Source organism: Camelina sativa, chromosome 4 (genome assembly GCF_000633955.1).
Source record: "Camelina sativa cultivar DH55 chromosome 4, Cs, whole genome shotgun sequence".
Lineage (NCBI taxonomy): Eukaryota > Viridiplantae > Streptophyta > Magnoliopsida > Brassicales > Brassicaceae > Camelina > Camelina sativa.
Genome location: NC_025688.1, coordinates 24,243,279 through 24,262,065, shown reverse-complemented (window position 1 = coordinate 24,262,065; position 18,787 = coordinate 24,243,279). Strand labels below are relative to the sequence as shown.

Genomic DNA, 18,787 nt, shown 5'->3' with positions numbered 1-18,787 from the left:
AAGAGATTTCAATTAAATTTCATAGACTCTTAATTTCACACGAAAATGTATTTTAAGATATTCCTTCAAAATATATTATTCCCTTTCAACAGTTTTCCATACATTTTATATCGAAATCTAGATTAATCATGAGATCGAGTATTGTCCGCAGCTCTTCTTATAAAATATAACAATAGTATTGAACGGAAATGGAACCATAACTATCTGAATCAGAATCTAGCCACCTACCATTCTTGCTTCATTATGCTTTTAGTTTACACTTATGTTAATTAATTTATTTGTAATCATAACATACATGATATATATATATCGTATGGCAAATGTACTAAGCTCACGAAATAACCTTTATTTTATCATCCAAACAAATAATGCATACATATGAGAGGCAAATGCATATCCATACAAACAAACTTGCAAAGTTTGTGAAACAAATAAGATGAAGATAACGTTGTGAATAGTGAAAACTGACTATAACATTGGACCAATGATCTTATTTCCATTTAACTTTTCATAGTAGATGTGTAGACATTGATGATCATCCATGATTATTCACACAAAAGAGATACTTGGTAATGATGATGATAAAGTCTATTTGTGATGTCTTGATGGGATTCTTACGTTGGATGCTGCTGCAATTGAACATTCAAAAATCAAAACCAAAACCAAAACCAAAGCTCCAGTTAATATAATTATTAATTAGACCTGAATTTTATCACTAAGTTTTAAGTTGAACAAATAGACGTGTTCACATATAAAAAACGGACGACTACATTGCGCGAACAACGCAACTTTGAGTGTTGGGCCTGTGACAAATATAAATAGGTTCTTACTACTGTTAAGTTTGAATAGGCTTAAATCTAAAAGCCCATATGATAGCGAAATAGGCCCAATTAGTAGAAAATTTAGGGTTTCCCTTTTGTCTCAGTATATATAAAACTGCTTTCTCTTTCTCCAAAGTTTCGTTGTTTTGCAGCGGCTGCTTCTCCTCCATTGCAGGTTTGGGAACTCTGACTCAAACTCTCTCTTCTTCTTCGATTACATTGTTTTAGGATTTTCAAAATCTATTTCTGAATCTAGTCTCTGTGGGTTTTTATTGCAGGTAAAAGATGACAACTCCAGCAGTGAAGACCGGTTTATTCGTTGGATTGAACAAAGGACATGTCGTCACCAGACGTGAGCTTGCTCCTCGTCCCAATTCTCGCAAAGGGGTATGAATCTAACTCCCCTTCTGATTACAAAGTTCATTGCTTTTTAGATATTGCTTTCGTTGGTCTATGATTTTAGCTCGATTTGTGGTATTTACAGAAATAGGCTTAGAGATGGATCCCATAGTGTTTAGTGTTGATTTGATTCTTTTAGTTTAAACCGGAAATGTTGAGTTTTGAGATGAGAAATGGTGTTGTTTTGAGCATTGAGGACACTGTTAGTTAGTTTTTGATTCTCTGCTTTACAAGAGTTTCATTTTTAGTTTATCTGTGATTCGTTTCTCAAGAGTCTTGTTTTGATGTTTTTGCTTCTATTTGTTATAGAAAACGAGCAAGAGGACATTGTTCATCAGATCACTGATCAGGGAAGTAGCTGGATTTGCTCCTTATGAGAAGAGAATCACTGAGCTTCTTAAGGTTGGCAAAGACAAGCGTGCTCTTAAGGTTGCTAAGAGGAAGTTGGGTACCCACAAGAGAGCCAAGCGAAAGAGAGAGGAGATGTCTGGTGTTCTCCGTAAGATGAGGTATGTATAAGAATCCCCATGTATTTTGATATCACCAGAGTTTCATTTTCACATTGCTCAATTAAATCTCGCAAGATTGTTCATCAATTTGCACACATTGTCTTCTGCATTGCTTCTCTTTATGAAACAGAGTGTTGAATCATATCTGGCAATTGAATCAAACTGACTTTTGTTTGACTTTTGCAGGTCTGGTGGTGGTGGTGTTACCGAGAAGAAGAAGTAAACGTCTTAGGCCTCTGTGTTATGGGATATTTGTTTCTTTTGGAACTTAAGTTTTGGCTTCTGTATGCCCAAAAAGCGTTCATGTGTTGTGCTTTGTTAGGGATGTGGATTAATCTTGTTTCACTCTGTTCCGTTTTTATGATGAAGCTTATTAAACTTCCTATTACTTTTATGCAATTGCTTTGTTTTTCTCTGTTCGTTTAGAAAATCCCCATTTTAAAAGCAAGCTCAGGAAACCGTATAGTCCAATAACTTACAACGAGGCTCGAGCTATGAAAATAACTTATTTGGGCCTCTAATGGATTTGTCCGAAACACGTCCTATTTCCCTCCCGCCCTAATAACTATGGCATGGTACCATGTCTACGCAGAACTTAATGTCTTGTGGATCTTCTTACAAACTTTTGTACATCTATTTCCCCGCAAGATGATAGTTTCTATGCCATTTCTCTCTTGAAGTATTAGATATCATCTAATCGCCCATGAATCTGGGATATACGGATATTGTTGGTTTATTATTTGTTTGACCAAGTAATAAATTGATTTAACCGGTTAAACCCAATTTTAACCCGATTACAATCCGATTAGAATATTAAACCATGATTAACCAATACCCGAACCCTCAAATCGAAAATCTCACATCTCTCTCTATTTACGAACCCTATTTTCAAAACCCCCAAATCGATTTCTCTCTCGAAGAACCCTAAAATCAAAACCCCCAAATCGATTTCTCATTTTGTTGCTCTTATTCACTCTATCGACAATGGATTTAATCCTCACAGACGATAATCCTCCAGTAGAAATAGATCGAGATCACGATCACGATGCAGAGGTAGAAGATCGAGATGAATCTTTTGTCCACATGCTTGCCAAAGAGTTCACCGAAGATGAACAATCAATCCGTCATAATGTGTACCCAGAAACCGACGAGGAGGCTGATGGTCGTGAAGATGGTCAAGTGAGAATGCGAACACCCATTCTTCATGGTGATGGGATAATGTATAAAGGCCAAAAATTCTACAATGGAATCTCGTTCAAGGAGTGTCACCGACTATGCACTGCTAACAGATTCCAATCTGAAGCAATACATGTATGATAGAGATGCAATTGGGTTTAAATGTATTGGTGCTAAGAGGAAATGTGGGTGGCAAGTGTATGCTGCATCTCTCGATGATGATCCTTTCTGGAGGATTACGTTGTACAAGGATAAACCAGTGATAGCTAGGATATTTCTTGATAAGATTAGGGAAGAACCAGAGTATTACATGCCTTCCAAGATGGAAAAGATTGTGATGGAGAAGTGGAAGATATTAGTTACAAGGCCTCAATGTCAAGCTGCTAGGAGAAAGGCATTGGGATAGATCTCGTCGGAGTATGATACTCAGTTTGCACGTCTCCGAGATTATGATGCCGAGATTATGGAATCAAATCCAGGATCTGTTGTGGATATTGATACCGTGAAGAATGATGCTGGTGAGGATGTTTTTAATCGGTTTTATGTCAGTTTTGATGTTCTTAGAAAAACATGGAAAGCTAGTTGTATGCCACTAATAGGAGTTGATGGATGCTTCTTAAAAGAAAAGATTAAAGGACAGTTATTAGCGGCATTAGGCAGAGATGCAGACAATGTTATTTATCCAATAGCATGGAGCGTTGTTCAAGTCGAGAACACAGATAATTGGCAATGGTTTGTGAATAGGTTGAAGATTGATCTAGACTTAGGAGATGGAGATGGTTACATTATTATGTCAGATCGACAAAAGGTATGTGTTCTGTTTTGTATTTGTTAAGCTCTAGCATAATTATGAAGTTGTAGCATAATCATGCGGTTTCTGTTTCAGGGTTTGATAAAAGCTATTGAGTTAGAGTTACCAAAGGTGGAACATTGAAAATGTGTTAGGCACATTTATGGGAATCTGAAGAAGATTCATCCTAGCAAAAAGCTTCTGAAGAAACATCTCTGGGATATGGCTTGGAGCTATAACACCACCGAATATGATCAGAACTTGGAGAGGATCCATGCATACGACTCAAAGGTGCATGAAGATGTCATGAAGACAAAGCCAAAGACTTGGTGCAGGGCCTTTCACAAGCTTGGCAATTACTGTGAAGATGTTGAGGACAACTCCGTAGAGTCCTTCAACAATACCGTCAACAAGGCAAGAGAAAAGCCATTTGTGGCTATGTTAGAGATGGTTAGAAAGATTGTCATGGTTCGGATTGCTAAACGATCTGCCCTTTCTCATGATCACAAAGGTTAGTTATTTCGATTTGTGGTGCATTGTTTTGATTTGTTAACATTGTCTTCATTCGTTAACATTGTTTTGATTTGTGTGTTAGGTATTTGTACTCCTTATGTCAAACGGTTCCTTGCTAAAGAACATGAGAAAGCTTTTGCATGCTTTGTGAGTGCTACCACAAATGGGATGTATGAAGTCCAACTGGGTTATGACAAGCATCGAGTCTGTTTGAGAACAATGAAGTGTACCTGCATGAAGTATCAAATCTGTGGAATCCCATGTGAACATGCATATGGAGTTATAATTAAGAAGACACTGGAACCTGAAGATTATGTGTGCTAATGGTTCAGAACCTTTAAATGGCAGCAGAATTACACCGATGGATTGATTCCACTAAGAGGTCCATGCTTTTGGCCTTCTACTGGCGCTGATGATGTGCATGCACCACCTCCCAAAGAGGGAGAATCTACTAAGGCATACAAGAAGATGAAGAAGGGGGTTAATGAGTCGCCTACCAAGAAGAAACCAAAAGAGAAGAAAAGGATCATGCACTGTGGGATTTGTGGTGCAGCTCACCATAACCGTAGGTTCCATCAGAAGAAAAATGCAACACAGTTTAGATTTGTGTTTTGGTTATGCATAATCATATGGTTTGATTTGTGTTGGCTCGGATGAGTCTGATAATTGGTTTTAAATGTAGGCTACTCAAGGTGAACCTTCTCAAGGGACATTGACTCAAGAGAACTAATGGTGTCGCCAAGGAGAAGTACGAGTAGGAGAAGAAGGATAATTAGCATAATGGTATGAAAGAGAATCACAAGGAGGACTGGTCTGTTTTTGTATGTATGGTCTTATTGTGATTAAATCTTAATGATGTCTTTTTGGAACCTTATTGATGTCTTTTGGTCTTTTGGAACCTTATTGATGTCTTTTGTTATTGATGAACCTATGTAAGTGTCTTAGAACCATAATATCAATATTTTGTAACCATAACCATTGACAACAACATCCATTACAAGAACATAATTTGGTCATACAACTAAACACAAGATCATACACCCAACCAAACAAGATCATACAACCAACCAAACAAGATCATACAACTTTATTGATGTTACACTAGCTCATCCTGCTATCTTAAATAGACCAAACATGATCATACAGCCAATAACTATCACAACTATCATCGTCTTCATCCTTGATCTCAATTCTGATTTTGCATCTTCAACCCTCTAAAATAGTTCTTTCTCAAGCTCCATTTTCATCTTCCTCTCAATCTCCATTTCTATTTGCAGTTTTGCAATGTGAAGAGTCAGAGACTCTACCTCATCCAACAGTGCCTCATCGACCCACTTGAAGCAGTGGTCATCATTCATAAGCTATCAAGCAGCCATCACAACAATGAGAACAAATTCAACATATCACAAAGGTGTATAGTCACATATGTACCTTCTTCGCAGTTGCATACCCACATCGGAAGTATCGACGACAAGGATTTGTCTCTAATTTCGAATTTTTGGCCACGATCACTTCTCCACACCAACATCTCTTAGGCACACCAACAACTTTACCTCGTCCTCTCTCTCGGACATTTGATGCACAACTCGAAGATCCAGAGACATTGCTCATGATTCCCAAAACTTAATTTGAGAGAATTTGATTTTTTAGGGTTTATACTTTCAATATTTGGGGATTTTCGTTTTAAGACAAAGAACATCAATCGGGTCGGGTTATTTTTTTTACTCGGGTTTTAAATTTGTTTCAAACCGGATTTAGGGGGATTTCTACATGGTTAAGTTTGTAAACCGTCGAAACCCAGATTAAGGGGGAAATGGCATGAGAACTATCATCTCACGGGGAATTAGATTTACAAAAGTTTATAGGGGGATACACAGGACGAGATTTAAGTTCCGCGTAGACGTGCTACGATGCCATAGTTATAGGGGGGAAATAGGACGTGTTTCCGAATTTGTCAGAACAAAGTAGCAAACCACACTTCATTTAGAATTATACCAACGAGGCTCGAGCTATGAAAATAACTTATTTGGGCCTCTATTGGATTTGTCAGAACAAAGTAGCAAACCACACTTCATTTAGAACTATACCAATTCGCCTTAGTCGTGTCCAGCATTTCTCAATTCTACTCTGAAGGCTTTGTTTCTACTAAAGACAACTATAATACGAACGCGAGGTCTCTTTATTTAGATTTTGGACAGCAATAGTTATGTAATGACTAATGAGTACACAGAAATGTATCGGTTTTGGATCCTCTGATCGTTAGGATATTTTGGATCGCAACCTTCTTGATGTTGCAAAATATAACCTTTAGGAGTTTTTCTAGATCGTTTGTATTTCGTAATGTCATATCTATTTGATGTATCGAAATTTCTTTTACAAGGTGCTATCTAATTCTAATTCTTGTAGACTACCATTCGTGTATATCTCCTTATCCAGTTATCCCACTCAAATACTCAATCATATGAAAACCTAACATTTTATATGTTTTAAGCAACATTATTCCTCATATCATCAACTTCCTTCGCTTTTGGAAATCCGTTGGAAACGTCAAATAATCACTATTAGTTTTTTGAGATGGTTAGCTAGGACTTTGCAGAAGTTGTTGTCTGTTGAAATCTTCTGAAATCGTGAGGGGAGTTTCAACATTTACTGAGAGTTTTCAAAACTGTTAGCAACTTTCATAAGTGGTTCGAAATTTGAAAACATCATTTTAGATTCCATCCATTTATCAGCTCACAAGTTGCAACCTTTTTGCTAGCGTTCTGTCTTCGGGTTTATCCGTTTATATCACTCAACATATATGAAATATAATATATAAAAAATACATGGGTTGTAAAGGAATCAATTAGTCAACTAGACACTTTTTGAAAAGATATTTGAGAAATAGACACTTTTAAAACAAAATTTGGAGAATAGGCACTTTTTATGTCTTGTGAGATAAAGAGGTTGTGAGATAGTGTATAAGACAAAAATTAAATAAAAAGATCAATATATCCACATACTTTAAAAGAGGGTTTTATGGGTGGGTCCACAATTTTTTTCTAGTTGGACCTGAATTAATTAATAGGAACCCACTAAAATTATGATTTGTGTATATTTGGCCCATCTGGATTTGTTATATCATATAGGTAGTGTATCATATGTGTATGGTGTACCGTTTAGGTGGTGTACCATTTGGGTCTAGTGTACCATCTGGGTCTAGTGTACCATTTGGGTCTAGTGCACTATCTGCATTTGGTGTACCATTTGGGTCTGGTGTACCGTTTGGATGATGTACCATCCGCGTCTGGTGTACTATCTGAGTTTGGTGTACCATCTGGGTCTAGTGTACTATTTGCGTTTGGTGTACCATCTGGGTCTAGTGTACCATCTGTGTTTGGTGTACCATCTGGATCTGGTGTACGGTTTGGGTGGTGTACCATCAGCGTCTGGTGTACCATCTGAGCTTGGTGTACCATCTAGGTCTAGTTTACCATTTCCGTCGGTGTACCATCTGAATCTAGTATTCTATTTGTTTTTGGTGTACCATTTGGGTTGGATGTACCATTTATGTCAGGTGTACCATCGAGGTTTGGTGTACCATATGGGGTGTTGTATTGTGATTTTGATTGGTGGTGTACAAGCTAGTAACTCTACAATCTCATAATCTATCTAAAAAAAATTGGTTTTAAAATAGAACATATCATCTCTATAGTTTCAAATATAACATCATGATTTAAAATTAAACCTTAAACTATAAATTTTAAACCTACTCTTCTCAACACTACATCTTAAATGTAAAGTAGAGAACCCAAACCTAAAAAAAATATTGTTTCCAAATTTAACATAATCTTTAAATTTTCAAAAATAGCATCATGATTTAAAATTAATCTTTAAATTGTCAATTTCAAATCATACCTCTCTCTCAAAATAATACTTTAAATGTAAAATAGAAAACTCAAACTTTAAATATATATATATATATATATATATATATATCCAAAGTTTCAAAATATCATTATGATTTAAAATTAAACTTTCAAAATTAAACTCTAAACTATAAAATCTAAACTCTACCCCTTTCTCAAAACTATAGCTTAAATATAAAATAGATAACTCATAAACAATTATAAATATACATTTGTTATTGGATATATATATATATATCTAAAGTTTCAAAATATCGTTATGATTTAAAATTAAACTTTCAAAAAATTAAACTCTAAACTATAAAATCTAAACTCTACCCCTTTCTCAAAACTATAGCTTAAATATAAAATAGATAACTCATAAACAATTATAAATATACATTTGTTATTGGATATATTTTAGGCCCAATTACTATTTTTTTTTTTTTTTTTGCATACACAAACCAACAAAAAAGGATAAAATAGTCTATTACTAAATGTCACTCTAATATAGATATGTATTAGAGAAGAGAGATAAAAATGTCTATATTACCAATATTTTTTTAAAAATACCTATTTGTCAAATTATTTTGTGAAAAGGTGCCTAGTCTCTTAATTAAGTCGTTGTAAAGTTGTGAAGGGACGTTTTTCTTGCACCTTACTAGTCTATAAACTCGGATTTACATGGTCCAACGTTAATATAAGTTTCTGCTTAAGATGTCTAATTAATAGCCCAAAGTATATCTGATCAATTATATTAAAGAACAAAATGAATTGTGCATTGTGCATGCACGGTTATATAAGTATAGATGTACGCTTGTGTACTTTTCATAAAGTGTATAGCTAATAAGGAATCTCTGGTCTAAAAATGAAGAACGTGTGTGGTTGATGACAACATGAGGAAGAAACGTGACAAGGCAATACTACTAAGAGATTATAATCCCTTCACTACTTTATCCACATGTATGATCCTTATAATTATATCGATCAATTCCCAACACCTAAAAGATGATAGAGACTCTAGATCCTTTAGTATATTTTATGTATGCACATATCTTAAGTATTTTTCGATTATATGTGATCATATGTGATGCAACTTGAATTGACGCGAAACTTTTATAGAATTGATGATGCTTTCAAGCTAATACTATATAATATGATCGATTACAATTTGTCTTAAATGTGAGTTTTATAACATGATCAGGTCATATGATCAAAACCGATGGTAGAGAATGAACTAGTTTAATGTAATTTAAAATTTTTTGGTTCCCAATATTGAAAAGGTCCATAGTTTTTTTTGTTACGTACAAAAAGAAAAGTCCATTTTCCAATTAATTAGATCATACAATATCTATTGGAAACTTGTGGCATTAGCAGCATATTACAGATATTATTTTCCAAGCCGCCATAATACCCTTATCTACAAAGCATAAAATAATTAAGTATCTCCACTACAAAGCGCGGCAACCATAAAAATGAAGTTTTGATCTTTTGTTACGGCAACCATAAAAATTGTGTAGGAGATACTCTATTCAGTTCTAGTAGATGATTTTAAACAGACCAGACTACGGTTAACCATAAAACAATAAAAAAAAAAACTCTTTTCCTTTTCTAGTGTTTAAAATGGTCGAGATTAGCGGGACCAGTCCCGTAGAAGTTGGTCTATACTCCCAGCGACGCCTGACGGATTAATTTAATTAATGGCCAAATTCGGTTTTGTACCACATATTATTATTCTAGCTAGTATCGAACATGATAAGACCCTAGGAGACCTAGTGTAAGTCTTGAGATTATAAAATTTGTAAGAAATGTGTAACACATATGCTTACAAAATTTGTACCTTTACCATCCAGAAATTCAGACAAATATGCTTATAAATGAAATTATAAACAAATGAAATTATAAAATTTATTTATTTGTAGTCCCAGGGATAAGTGAAAAACACATGCTGTAAAAGTGAAAGCTGCTGTAGAAGTAGTACACAAATATGCTGGTCGTCGTCTATATATGCCTAATTGCCTAGACCTTCGCATGAATATACATGGATGTGCCTACATATTGTATATATTCATGCACAGAAATACATACATGATCAGGAGACAAGATTTTAACTTGGATTTCTGAGTCCTACTATGCGTATGTTGGGGCTCATTCATATACAGAAGCCTATCTTGATTTATTATGCCTAGCTATTATCACTTCAAATCATTAACTGACGAGTAGCTGGTAATAAACAAAACTATATATCAATGTGTAGTAATTTGTTTTTTCATGAACACATTTTATGTTTTATTCACTTGCGTGTAAAATTAAGTTTGAATCTACATTCGAGTGATATGATCAAAGTCGAGTAACTATCAATATTTCTGATCACTTCAGCCTGCAAATGAACCGTTACAATTTAAAATGTAAATTATGACATGGTTACGATTTTTTGAGTTGTATACTAAATTGAAATAGTTGAAATAAAAAGGATTTGTCGTACAATGTCGATGATTATGTTTGGTAAGTAAATTATTATTAAAACTTAATATAGCTAAATTATGGGAGATCGGGCAGGTTTTTTATTATGTGGCCTAGCTTTATAGGTTTGAATGTGCTTTATTCCATATTGGTGAGCAGCCTTGGTACTTGCAAAAGCAGAACACAATCATCTAATTTAGATTCCTTTCTTTCACTGTGAACCAATCCCTCCTTTTTAGGACCCAAACATATTATGTGTATATAATATACATCTTTCTGTCTATTCGTTTTTGAATTATCCATTTTGAGAAGGATGATGAAGGACGTTCCTCAAAGGACTATAACATCAATAGTTAATATAGTACTAGTATTCACTTTTTTTGTTCAACTTCAAATTTTGTTGTAATCCATAAGAAAATCCATAAAATTCCACACTCTTTCGCGCATGCAATTACAACCAGAAACAAAAATGTAACCAGTAAGTGGAACATTGGAATAATGGAAGAAACTCTAATGATAATGACCAAATCAGTAGAGAGACTTGAGGTGATGAGTCCCCAAGACTTGAGAGTGAAAATGGATGACGTGGCGCACACAAACTGACAAAAAAGCAATTTTGTCGCATAGTGAGTTGTGTACAAAACACGCGTCCCAAGGCGCGTCAAACTGACAAACTTAAGATTAAAATTCTCGTCCCGACATTGATTCTCTGTTTCTGTCCTTCTTAATGTTTCATAGTCACATGTAAGAAAAATCCGGCCGTCATCTTACGATTATATTATCGCCTACGTATTTAAAATGTGATTGACAAAAAGAAAGTTATTCGCTAACTGCTTTCAACACGTAATTTAAATTAGAACATCTTCAAAATAAAATCCTCTAAAGTGTATCTTGATAAATACAATAATAATACAGTACTATATGAAAAACACACAAATAAAATATGATTTAAGTGTTTTCACACAACTACATCTCGATCATAATATTGTTTAATTTGTCCTTGAAATCTACCTACTTATGCGCAAGAAACTGCTTTTGACATAGAAAATAGAAAAAAATGCTGGAATGACTAAACCTAAGATTCCTTGCTTTTAATTTGTTTTCCTCAATTCAACCCAACCCCAACGATCAGTTGCTCTTTTTCGTCTCTATTCACATCTCTTTTTTTCCTCCATTATATTCAAAGCTTTAATGTCGAGAATTTAAAAAAAAAATCCTTGTAAACAATGCATTTTTGGGTAAAGTGTATCTGTGCATTAGACCCGAAAAAAAAACAGGTTGAAACTGATAAAAAAAATTATTAAGTAATTGAAAGTAATCCTTAAAAGAGTTATTTTTCTACAATTGAAAAATAAACAATTGAAAAAGTACAGACATGATCTCTAATTCTCTACGATCCAGCCAATATATATCATATCATCAGATTTATATTCTTCGCTTTTGGGAATTATGACTGCCTCCCGAGGTAGAGATTTGAAGAAAAAAATGTCTATGAGACTATTTATTGATTCATTAAAGCACATACCATGCATAAGATGATAAGAGGAGCATCATATGTACAAAGAGTAATGGTGAGAACTTGCAGAATCAAATATAGTTAATAACCATTTTGTGATGTTTATGGCTGAGGTTAAGCGCTCTATACTGATATAAAAGCTAAGTTGACAAAAAAGAAGTCAATCAGTTCAGTTTCAAACTAGATTTTTTTTTTTTTTTTTGTCGTCAGCAACTATGAACTAACTCAAACGAGCCAGTTAGGCAGTTTCAAACTAGATTATAAATTCAAAACAACATAAATTTTACTAGACACTACAAAATTAAGTACTAGTAATTAACTAATTATTAACATCAAGTATTCCTCACACAAAATAATTTAACGGTATAAGACAAAACTAGTGAAAAATTAAATGAACTCGTCGGAATTTCAATAACTAAGATCGAGAGATAAATCTCTCTAATACATTCATAGTAGTGAAACTCGAAAGATAACAAAGGAATTGTGATAAATAACAAAGGAACAGTCTCAAAAACATCCAATAGCTTAACAACATTAGATAGAGAACGCCGGAAAGTTGTAAACAGCATTAACTAAACAAAAACGCAAATTAAAATAAGACAAAACTAACCTAATAACTAGTAACTAGGTTTTCTTTTTTGCACCAAAGTATACCCTCAAGTTTCCTCTTTTTTTTTGAGTGTGGTTGAACTCAACGAGAAGAGCCGAAAGCGGAAAGATCAGTCCAGGAAGAGCAGTTACCATTGACATTAACCCATTTGTAAGGATTATCTTCAACTTTAACCGAAGAAAATTGCGATGCCAAAGCAGAAGAGATCGAGGCTGAGGTTATCCTCGGCGACTCAAAAGGGTAAAACCCATTTGAGGATGGATTAGGATTAGAGGAATCGTCCAAGTTTCCACCTCCCAAACTCGGCTGCTGATGATGAGACGTCGATCTCCACTCATCAACACAGCTCATAAGCGAGCCACCAGATGTTCCCATATGGATTGACCTCAAGTCTTGACTCAATCCTCCATAGTTCAGCAAGCTCATGTTGTTGTCTGTTTTTGTATTATTTGCGAGATCTCCGAGATGATTATAAGTAGGATTCATTAGCCTCCCCGGAGACAAAATCTGGCTTAAGATACTCTCTTGGTTTCCTCCATAGTGAGAAGAGAGAATCGAGCTGATGGTCGATGCATTCCCGGATGAGAAGCTGTTGTTGTTGCTAGTAGCAGTGCTGTTATTGTTGTTGTTGCTACTGCTTTTAGAACGCCGATTTCTTCGGCAGCCACCGCCTACGGGGACGTTGCGGAGGGCACCGCCACGTGTCCAGTATCTTCGGCAGGTCTTGCAGAAGTGGCGTGGCTGAGTGAGGCTGTAGTTGTTGAAGTAGCAGAACTTAGTGTTGGTGGATTCGCATCTTGGACATTTCAGTGCTGCTTCTGGTAAGGCTACGTTTGCTTGTCTTGCTCTATCCACCATCGATCCTGCTCGGATAGAACCGCAGCCTCCGCTCCCATTAGACTGTGGCTGCTGTTGTTGCTGCTGCAGCTGAGGACGAAGAACATGACCTCCAGTTGCTGAGGCTCCTGCACCGTCCTGATTGTAATTGCTCGGAGGAGCCTAAAGTTACAAAATAAAAAGGATGAGGAATTATTGAAATTGAACAAGAATATTCAAGAACATGCTAAGCAAGAACAACTTTTTGTGTCTTTTCTTTTTTCTTGCTTTGAATTAATATTATTACTCTCTTTGAGTTTGATTCCAAACTTAAATCATGCCAATTGCAAAGCAAGAAGAATTTTTTTGTGTAGCTTTGAATTAAGATTTCTATTTTTGGTTTTGATTCCAGATTTAGAACATGTAATTGCTAAACTATAAGTTTTTTTTAATGTGTCCTATATGAGAAGTGTATATATGGAATAGTAAAGCACTTACTTGTTGCCAGTTGGATGAATCAAGATAAGCTTGGATGGAGGAGAAAACCATTGTTATTCTCTTTTGTTTTTATTCTTCAAAATTCTTAAAGTAAAGTTTTTTTTTGTTCTTTTTTTTTTCCCTTCTCTTTTCCGTGGTGGGTGATGGATTAGAAATAGAACAGAGGAATCAGATCAAAGAGAAAACAAAGCCGAGAGAGAATGAGAATGAAGGGAGCTAGAAAGAGAGAGAAAGGAAGGTTGAGTGTGAGAATGAAGATGGCTAAAATTTAAAGTGGATGAACCTTTATATATATCTATGTCAATATATATGTATGTGTGTATACAATAATTTTGTATGGAGATGTAAGAAGATAATTGTCATATATGTAATTATTAGGGTTTGTGTTCCATATGGGGTGGGACTGACATGATTCTTTTTGTTTTCTTGCTTTAGTTAGGGTTTTAAATTTCCTATCACTAGTTACATTCATATATATAAGTATATTTTCTTAATACATAAGCTTTTATTTTGTGCCTTGTGATGGCCCTCGCTTTCATAGATTCACACATGTAAACCGAGATTTGTAGATCAAATCAACAACGCCTATAACTTAATAAATAAACCCGTTTCATCCCTATTAATAAATGTTGTTGTAACTTGTACTTCTTTATTTTTGTCGCACAAAGAAATGTTTTTGCTGTAAAACATAACGACCTAATCGAACTGGATGAAATCCTTAATTATGTAAAAGTTAACTCTTGTCCCTTAGAATTTTCCACAATGTGTTATTTTATATTTTTAGATTCAACTAAAATAATCGATTTATCTGGTTGATAGTGATTATATATAGTTGATTTCTGTGTAGATTGATCCGAGTAGAATATATGGAGCGGATTTAGGAGACAAAGGTGTTATGTAGACCGAATTTCGAGGTGTTAACATAATGATTATAATAGGATCGTTGATCATATAATGATTTATTCTAATAATTTGAAAACAAAAGAAATGAAAAAGAGATTGAAAATAGGAAAAGTGGGTTAAAATGGGTGCTTTGGTCGTTGGACGACAGCCGAAGCATCGTGACCGGTCCATCATGTTCCCCCTCTCTCTCTCCCTGTCTCTGCTTTTTTCCTCTGCATGGCAATATCTTCTAGTAGATGTTATTGATCGTCACGCTCCCTCGAACCGCGTGACTCTAAAACACTGAGCCTTGGGACCATTTTCCGAGGTTTCTTTTGTAAGTTTTACTTACAACGAAAACATTCTCCACACATTTCGATAGATTTGATCTGTCATCTATAGTGTGAATGTGTGATTGATATATTGATCGCATAGTAAACTAAAAACGGCTAACTATGTTAAAATATAGAGAACACAAACATACAAAGATCACATTTGGAATGCGCTAAGCAAATGTTTTTAATCAATTTTATAAAAACTTTCGTTTTTTACAAGATCTAAAAAACAAAGCTCACTCTCCTATCTATCTAACATAATACTTTGTGTAAATCTAAAAGAGTATACTCCACATACTCACTTTCAAAACCTTTTTTCTTTGCTTGAAAATTTACAAAACTCACAACTTTATCCCACGAGTGCTGGCTCTTTTTGCGGCTAGCCCTCGCCTACTTATAATCCCACAAACGATCTCTAACCTAGATCTTTGTGTATCTTAACTAAAAAGAAATATTCCTTATCCCTAAGAAAATATCTTCCCTTATCTCTTCTTATCAAATATACTCTCAATATCTTCGAGTATATCTTGATCTCTTCTTCCTTTATCCCCATGCATCTTGTCAGCACGTCCACAATCTTTCTCCACGTCAGTACGTCATGTCATGTCAGCATATCAGCCCTCTAAGATACTTGACAGCTACTTGTTATCCTCAGAGCCATGTTGCACTTTCAATCTCCTCCTTTTTGACTGAACTTGACAAACAGGCATCCAGTGTATTTAACATGTGGACACATACACAAACAGCAACAACAAACACAACTGTGCCAACAGTGCATGACAATTCTCAAAATCAACAGCAGGTGAAACCGATCAACGAGTAATCATTAAGACCAGACAAAAAAGTCAGGCATACCAGAATAAGTCTCAAAACCAACAAAAAGAAAATAAAATAACACAAGTCTGAAGAAAAAAAAATGGGGATCAAAGCAACATTCAAAATATAACAGCTCTCCCACAGCTCAAACTCCCCCTCAAGCATCTGAATCAGACTCATCTCCCCTTGCTTGTTTGGCACAAATTAGTCAAAAATATCAATAAAAACTTAGAAGTGCACACAGCGATGTGATTACTTACCAGTTTCCAAGGCATCTTGCAGAATCTGAATGGCCAACCGGATGGCTTTGCGCTCTGCAGACGTACCACTGCGAAGAACCGATTCCGCAGGACGGGACACAGTCTTCTTCCCCTTCGTCTTCTTCGTGTCTTGTTGCTGAAGACTCAGAACAGGGCGCTGAGCTTCCAAGAGCTAATAAATAAGACTGGGAAACGGTAGACGAAACCCTGACTAAGCCTGCAAACCCAACTGGATGATCTGATCATAGATCATTCTCCCAAAATCAAATGGAATGCGATGCATGATCATGTAGATCACCATGGCTCGGTTTGCTGAGATGTACCTTGTATTCACCGTGGGAGACCAGTTGCTGCAGCATATCTTATTCAAATCCTTGATTACCGGGTCCTTGATTACTGTTGACACCAGCTGCTTGCAAGTCTTCACTTTACCTCCAGATAAAAAGAGAGCAAGATCCTCCTCCAAAATTGCACCTGTCTGCAGTCTCTGTTCACGCACATCAACGATCTGGAGTCCGAACAGGGCATTAATGCGAGTTGGGGAAAACTCATACACAAAGTCTCGGACCAACACATCAACCGAGTTCCCTTCAACTTTCACCGCTGGAAGATTTACCCAAAATTCATAGACTACATCGGAATCATAAGAACCGATTTGCGTGACTGTTTTCAGCAGTCCAGCTTGATCAAGCATCTCCCTAGCCGGATCATCTACTCCCAGAGAGTAACACACCTTAGCAGCAATGGTTCAAGATGAAAAGAAACCATACCTTCGAGCAGCATCAGCGGATATGAACCGTGTAGAATAAAACTCCTTCGAAGTAGCACTGCAAGAAGTGGACACACCCTTGTCCCTGCAAAGAGACGAACACTTCGTATCGCGGCTGTCTGCATCAGCAGCTGATTGTCGTTTACGCAGCCGGGATGAGATTCCGTGATTTGATGGCGCAGGAACATCACCGGTCAGATCAATTACCGAAAATCGAGATCTTGTCCTTCTTGGAAGAGAAGATGAAGAGTTGCATGTGTCGTGGTCCGCATCGAGAGACACCGGTCTGGGAGAAGGATTCTCAGGCACAGGAGGTGCGGTAGTTGATTCTTCTTAAGGTGCGTAGAGGACCATCGCCATGGTAGGATCAATCGAGACATGAGGAGACAGCGGCAGTAGGGCTGACGGAGGGGTGTGAAGCTCCTCATCCGAACTAGAATCATAGTGGAAATCGCTAAACACACATTTCATAGTGATCAAGAGTTAGAGAGCAAAATCAAAGAAGAGTGAGATTAGAAGCTTAATCGACAAAGATCTGAAATTACAAGGATAAGAGAAAACTCAAAACCCTAGCCGCTCCTTTTATACACGCTTATGAGAATCAATGGGTTGCTCAGTCTCGTCCCAAAATAAGAGGCAATCCTGAAAATACTCAATTAACCATCGGTGTACACTGCATTTATTTCCTATTCATATCACATTCTCTTGCAAATTCATATAATCACAATTAATGACAGTGCACCAATAAATCATGTTCTTTCCTTCTTATTATCCAATTTACCAGATTCATGAATCAAACACAGATACACATATACACACACCCACTAATGATAAACCCTAAGGAACCCAGATCGAGAATTAAACACATACGAGAATTAAAAACAAAAATCAGAACACTAATCATACATTTGTCTAGTCAACCACTTGTTCAGAACCTTCATTAGAAACTATCACAACCTCTTGAATTGTCGAAGATCAGAGAACTGTTGCATGTGGATAGTCTTTCACACTGACATGCCTTTAATCTTTAGCCCATCCTAACATGTTAAGGTAGCTGGAGAACATCTCTTCGAAGAGCACAACGTTTTTTTTTTTTTTTTTTCACACAACCGCTTGATAACTGCTTCATCACCTTGAGCTTCAGTGACATCATTTGGTTTTGTCAATCACTGATTCTAGGCTTGACTTTCAACAGGTTATTAAACCTGAGAATAAATGTTCATGTCTCTTCACAGCTCTTTGACCTCCTTAAATCATGACAATGTTTAACAGGATTGACAGACCGGCAGCTATTTCCCACAGCTTTTTCAGAGTGTTGATCTTCTATATATTCCAGGATTTCTATGATTTGTCCTAACTCATGTTCCTATCTTAGATCAACACAACTCAGAGAAAGAGATTCACAGACACCAATAGACTTTCTCAGATTAATGAATCTGTTAAAGTCCAAAGGTTTGGTAAACAAATCAGCCAGCTGAAAATCAGTGCTCACATGGTCAATCTCGATCAGTTTCACCTCAACTAGTTCACAAACAAAGTGGCGTCTAATATCTATGTGTTTAGTTCTAGAATGCTGCACAAGATTCTTAGAGATGTTTATTGCACTCAAATTATCACAATGAATTAACAGAGTGTCAGAATCCATACCATAATCAGAAGCCATTTGCCGCATCCAAAGGAGTTTTGTGCAACAACTTCCTAAGGCAATGTACTCAGCCTCAACAGTT

At 36.0% G+C, this 18,787-nt stretch overlaps 3 protein-coding genes across 4 annotated transcripts; 1 reads left to right on the top strand and 2 right to left on the bottom strand.

Annotated features, from left to right (window-relative positions):
- Nucleotides 914-2,141, top strand: LOC104782188 (60S ribosomal protein L36-2-like). 2 transcript variants are annotated; one of them, XM_010507050.2, is made up of 4 exons: nucleotides 914-996; nucleotides 1,100-1,208; nucleotides 1,530-1,729; nucleotides 1,916-2,141. In XM_010507050.2, exons 2-4 carry the CDS (start codon nucleotides 1,107-1,109, stop codon nucleotides 1,950-1,952), a joined length of 339 nt encoding a protein of 112 aa, XP_010505352.1. In that variant the 5' UTR covers nucleotides 914-996; nucleotides 1,100-1,106; the 3' UTR covers nucleotides 1,953-2,141. The 2 variants fall into 2 exon arrangements, with proteins under 2 accessions (XP_010505352.1, XP_010505353.1); XM_010507051.2 differs by having other exon boundaries at nucleotides 939-996; nucleotides 1,078-1,208.
- On the bottom strand, nucleotides 5,423-5,819 carry LOC109132544 (uncharacterized protein At4g04775-like). The gene is made up of 2 exons (XM_019244218.1): nucleotides 5,640-5,819; nucleotides 5,423-5,569 (listed from the first exon to the last, which is right to left on the bottom strand). Exons 1-2 carry the CDS (start codon nucleotides 5,817-5,819, stop codon nucleotides 5,423-5,425), a joined length of 327 nt encoding a protein of 108 aa, XP_019099763.1.
- Nucleotides 12,462-14,270, bottom strand: LOC104782187 (dof zinc finger protein DOF2.4). Its single transcript, XM_010507049.1, has 2 exons — nucleotides 13,999-14,270; nucleotides 12,462-13,683 (listed from the first exon to the last, which is right to left on the bottom strand). Exons 1-2 carry the CDS (start codon nucleotides 14,047-14,049, stop codon nucleotides 12,766-12,768), a joined length of 969 nt encoding a protein of 322 aa, XP_010505351.1. The 5' UTR covers nucleotides 14,050-14,270; the 3' UTR covers nucleotides 12,462-12,765.

Coding starts and splice junctions, on each gene's coding strand:
- LOC104782188 (XM_010507050.2), top strand. CDS start 1,107: ATGACAACTCCAGCAGTGAAGACCGGTTTATTCGTTGGATTGAACAAA. Junction 1,209..1,529: donor GTCCCAATTCTCGCAAAGGG/GTATGAATCTAA, acceptor TATTTGTTATAG/AAAACGAGCAAGAGGACATT. Junction 1,730..1,915: donor GGTGTTCTCCGTAAGATGAG/GTATGTATAAGA, acceptor TGACTTTTGCAG/GTCTGGTGGTGGTGGTGTTA.
- LOC109132544 (XM_019244218.1), bottom strand. CDS start 5,819: ATGAGCAATGTCTCTGGATCTTCGAGTTGTGCATCAAATGTCCGAGAG. Junction 5,570..5,639: donor GGTATGCAACTGCGAAGAAG/GTACATATGTGA, acceptor GCTGCTTGATAG/CTTATGAATGATGACCACTG.
- LOC104782187 (XM_010507049.1), bottom strand. CDS start 14,049: ATGGTTTTCTCCTCCATCCAAGCTTATCTTGATTCATCCAACTGGCAA. Junction 13,684..13,998: donor ATTCATCCAACTGGCAACAA/GTAAGTGCTTTA, acceptor TTGTAACTTTAG/GCTCCTCCGAGCAATTACAA.